Source organism: Lottia gigantea (assembly GCF_000327385.1).
Source record: "Lottia gigantea unplaced genomic scaffold LOTGIsca_44, whole genome shotgun sequence".
Lineage (NCBI taxonomy): Eukaryota > Metazoa > Mollusca > Gastropoda > Lottiidae > Lottia > Lottia gigantea.
In genome coordinates, this window is record NW_008709540.1 from 1,734,571 (window position 1) to 1,739,893 (window position 5,323).

Consider the following 5,323-nt stretch of genomic DNA (forward strand, 5'->3'; position numbering starts at 1 on the left):
TTTAACCAATCAAACTGCATAACTGTTCAAAACTTCATATAACAGCTTGTAGTATCCATTAGTTATGGTTGGGTGTATTATTTCGCTATTTGGCTAATCTTAGATATTCCCAACTTTTGAATTTTGTATAGGTATGTCTACCATATTCATTTGTCCAGTCAAGTTTAGATTAGTATAGCGGACACTATAAAAATATCGGTAGTATAGTAGTGGACACCTCGAAACAGAAGTACCATCAGGTGTTTTGAAAGGAGTAAGCATGATCAGTTTTGCGCGCGACACCCGTCACTACTATATAGGTCAAAATCATGAGATACAACCAGTTCAATTCATATCTGACCAAACAAATCATTTATTGTATTTAACATAAAGTTCTCCATAACAACCATAAAATTTCTTTGATTGGTGTGGTAACGGTGTTCAAGGACATGATGTGTAAGGGATATTTAATCTATTGTTATTTTCTAGATACGGATGTGATCAGTAAACACAATGAAGAACCAATAGTAACTAGTAGTATGGTGGATTTAACACAGTATAATATCCATACTACATCATCATCAACCAACCAGCTCTATTCATCATCTTTAATCATCTTCGTCTTCATCATCTCTTCTTTGGTTTAATTATATATATAGTCTCTCAGATTTGTCGAGGCCCTGTGATTTAACGAGACCCTATGATTAAGCAGTTCACTTGGAACTTCGGCTCCAGTAATCCACCCGCCCCCCTTTTTCAAATTTTTTATCCTTTTGTATAGTGAAAGAATGGTTTGTGTCCCCTGGAAAATTAATTTTGTGGTCCCTGCTCGACCCCGTCACCCAAAGTTTCCTAGAAACCCCACTGTAATAAAGTCCATAATTTTAACCAATGAAAGCTGATGATGTTAAAATATTGTTAGTGTAAGTTTTAGGTTGTTTGAGTAAGATTCATATTTAAAATAGATGTTAAAAAGTCGACTTTCAGATTGTACAAAAACACAAGCAACTAACGTAAAGGTTTTCAGCCTGGGGAGCTATTACCTCCAAGGGGTACTCAGGCGCTTTGTTGGATAATATGATTTAATTCTGTCCGGCTATGTTCGCCGACATGAAAAAGATTGCAGGAAAACCTAAGTTAAAATCAATAAATAGTAAAATAAATTAGGGTGAAGGGTAATATAATCGATCAAGGAACCTGAAAGGGGTAATAGAAAGAAATAGGTTGAAAACCCCTGGCCCCGTATTCTCGAAACGATCTTAGCGCTAGGATATCCTAGAATCTATGATAGAAGATAACAAATTAGGACATCCTAGCGCTAAGATCGTTTCGAAAATACAGGGCCTGAACAGTAATCGGTGTAAGCAGCTCTCAAATTTTGCCAGATGCAAGGTACACGAAGATTTGAACTTAGAGCACTAGCCAGACATACTGGTAACAGTGGCGGAGCCAAAAGGGGGAGGGGCAGAGGGGCCAGAAATGAGTCATTCGGGCAATCTCAGATATTTCACCCTCTCCCCCCTCCTCGAACGTAAACCTGTCTCCGCCACTGACTGGTTAATGTTGTATCGAACAACTCTGCAATTTTCTTTTTGGTCATATGATAAGATGCAAGGTCGAACTGAACCCTGTTTGAGACATTAAGTAGGAATATTGTTTAGGAATGTTTAGTTACATGTATATAGTCAAATGTTTAATGTGAGATCTTATAAAGATCGAGTTTGTTTTTGTGTTCAAATTAACATGTGATGTTTATGAAGCTATAATACTAGACATTTTATATAAACTTTTAATACGAATATACGTTTTATGTTTTCGGAATTATGTTTGGCTTATTGGTTCCTAACGCTGACTTTTATTTCCTCGGTTCGGAAGTCAAGGGGCTTCAACTAGTTACAGGCCACCTAGCAAACCCTACAAACCCTTCCCTAAAGCATTATAAAGAGTATGGGTGTGGAAGAACCATAGACTTATACAATAAAAACTATTTAAAAATCTACGCGAACCTTCTGTTGGTAGTCGTGCACAACATTGTCGTTGGTTCTTCCTGTCTCTCAAGCTGGACCTCGCCAAAGTAGACCCAATTTCAATGAGTTTGGTGGCTGGGGCGACCTGAACACCAGTGGCGTACCCCGTATGATCTGACTAAAATGCAGCTTCAGATATTTCGCTTCTCTTTGTGTGTTGTTCCACTCTCTGCAGAACGCTCGGTGAGGCCCCGTGTGCTACAGATTGTAGACTTTGAAGATCCCTAGACAAGTTGGAAATTAAAAAAGAGCAGGCTAATGCCACTGTCCTGGCAAAATTACCCTCATTGCACCCTGAATGGCGTTTCCCGTCTTCATTAACCCACATGGTGCAGAAAAGTAGTGCGTAAAACTCCATTCATTGCATTTAATTTTTGAACCAAGATCGACGAAATGGTAATATAAGTAAAAAGTATCAAACCACTGTAAACGACTTTGGAAAGCATAGTGAAGTATGTTGGTTGAACAATTTCATGAAAGCATGAATGTAACAATATTCTAGTTTAGATGAAAAGCATGTGCAAATTACTTACTGACATTTATGATTGTGAATTCGAATGAATAATGGATCTATATTTCTTTAACCTTGTCCCCTTTTAACCGTGCACTTGTATGTATGCTCTCTGTTCATCGCTTTAAAAATGTCGATATATATACTTACGTGGAAGCGTCCCACCATAAGCTAAAAATAAATACCATTTCTCTGTAAGGTTAAAGTTCACAGCACCATTATCGTCAAATCTCGGCAAAGAACTTTGGGTGAAGCGACAAAATAATCGACCATCTTCTTTTTTGGTTTCGACATTTGTAAAATTTTGCTGAAAGAAACATGGTGTATGGTAGTCCGAAACATCTTCCTCTGTGCCAGTCTCTGGTGGATATTTTGACATCAGTCCAAATAGTTATCTGGTTATCAGAGGCTGCATTAAGCCTAGTTGTATTGTTAATACATGTACATGTATATGTGAAGGCGTAAAAGCGAAGTTCTACTGGAATTTTAGAAACAAGACCATTTTGAAAATATTGTACTGCATCAAAAACAGAATGATCAATATCAATGAAAAGAATTGGACAAATGGTATTAGCGATAAATGTATGAAAATTTCAATTTTTGTTCTAATTCTCAATCGGAACATTTTAGTGTGTCATCATCATCATCATCGTGTGACTTCTACATTTCTTAAATACATTTATTCTTACTCAATTTGAAGACGTTATGCATTTACTTTTTCTGGTTAGTTTCTTCGGCAAAAATATTATTGGGTCACATGATTGATAGTTCTAATTAAATCGTTTTACACGCTCGTGGATTAGGACATAATGTGTTACAATGCAGCGAAGAAATGAAATGAAACCAAGTGTTTTATGACATCACTAATTGTATAATATGCAAAATCAAACTTTTCGATTAGTGACGTCATAAAACGCTTAGTTTTAGTGAAATTGCAGAACCACAGACGGCGGATTAAAATTTGGAATGGTGCAAATTGATGATATCAATGTCCACGATACACATCAAAATTTTAGAAAACAATCCCTTTAAATCTACATAATCATTTATCATTCGAGACATATTTTTAGATTGAGTTTCGACGACTTACCGTGTATTGTCGGACATTCCATACATCAGGGTTATAGGTGTACTGAACCTCCACATTATCAGGACCAGTGGTACACAGGAAAGCTAGGTCCTCACCCTGCAAATAGTATAACATCGGAGGGCATTTATTACCTGGAGCGTCTTTATCTTAGAAGGCTCTGTATAGTGAAGAAATTCGACTCAGTGCTGCTATTTTAGTAGGCGTGGCTTCCAACTTTTCAACCTCAATCAACCATCTTCACAGTGTCACAGCTATTATGAACATCTTCTCATACCTTGACTACAAAAGCTACCTTTCTAGTATCACAGAAGTTTTTGAATGCAGCGATTTGATTGCATCGTACGCCAGCGAATACAACCAATCAGAGGTATATCCATGATACAAGAATAGTAGCTATTGCAGTCAAAGTATAAGAAGAAGTTCGTAAAAACATTGTGAAGATATCAATCAGTATGAATAGATATATACAAGGTCACATCTAATACATGTAACTCCAAAATGCATCCAGTAAATCCAAATTAACTTTACATGCGTTATCATCAACATGAAGTTTCCAAAAAGTTAAGAACCAAAATCACAGAGTGGCACTAAGTGATTCGCAAGATTGTTAATGTCCTCATAACTTAGGCTAGGCCATCTTTACATTGATAAAGATCATGCGCTAGAAAATAACTTAAAAATTCCGAGATTCCGAAGTTTACAAAACAAATATGACAAATGTATTTTTTTCTATTAAACACAAGGTTTAAGGTCACCAGGTTTATCTGGTTTGTTATCAGTGTAAACATACTCCAGTATTTTATATAGGGTAGGATCATGTTTACCTAGATAATGTCGAAACAGCAGATCACTAGAACATGCATGATGACCTCCACATCTAAAATAAAAGATAATAAAGGGTGTTACAAAGCGGAGTAAAGGAGATTACTTCTAGCATATAGCAAATTCTCTATGACTCAATATGATTGAAAATAGATAACAATTTCGTATTAAAAATATCAGAAAACTAAAAAGATACGAATTTGAAATTTTATTTCAATTAGATTGATTTTAACCAAGAATAACGCAAGTCTTTCAAGTCATCGGAAAGTGCTTTTACGCAAACAAGATATTAACTGCTTTAGTGTTTTACAACAAAATTCCACGGTAGTCATATTTGGTTCTCGAAATATCACTCGATTGTTCCCATCGCCAACAAAATTTCTCGTATAAAGTAGCAATAATCTATCATCTGATTTTCATCTGGATTCGAATCACTGTCTGTATGGAGATTTACACTACTCATGGTGTCAAAAGACGATGATACTTATGTATTTTGTGTCGACTTCATTAATTACTGCCTAGTTATCAAACTGTCTTTGTCTGAATCAAGCGACGTATGCTAACGTTATCTACTCCCGTAGATTTCAATGTACTTAAGATAGATCTTAGGACCGGATATTGGCAATAATTATAACTGTGTGAATTCGTCACGTTTTTTTTTTATTTCTGGTCATTTATCCTCTTGTTTTGCTTATGAAATGAAAGGTCCTCACTATTTTCAGTTCTTGCGATCAGCTACCTGGTTGGTTTGTAGGTAAATGAAAAATTAACGTCCGCTTCCAGCGTAATCTAGTAGACTAACCTCCTCCTACCTTACCCAAACATTCTTTATAGAGATCACGTATAACCAGTGGCGGAGCAATAACTAAGTTATTCCGGCAACCTCAGGTATGT

At 36.2% G+C, this 5,323-nt stretch overlaps 1 protein-coding gene across 1 annotated transcript in view; it reads right to left on the reverse strand.

Moving 5' to 3' along the window:
- Window positions 1-1,111: 1,111 nt before the first annotated feature.
- Window positions 1,112-5,323, reverse strand: part of LOTGIDRAFT_164313 (hypothetical protein) — a gene marked incomplete at both ends in the record, with an annotated part of 5,005 nt that continues 793 nt past the window's right edge. The window contains 3 exons of the mRNA XM_009060808.1: window positions 1,112-1,176; window positions 2,668-2,824; window positions 3,608-3,703. Coding sequence (XP_009059056.1) covers window positions 1,112-1,176; window positions 2,668-2,824; window positions 3,608-3,703 — 318 coding nt within the window. The remainder of the gene's footprint in view (window positions 1,177-2,667; window positions 2,825-3,607; window positions 3,704-5,323) is intronic.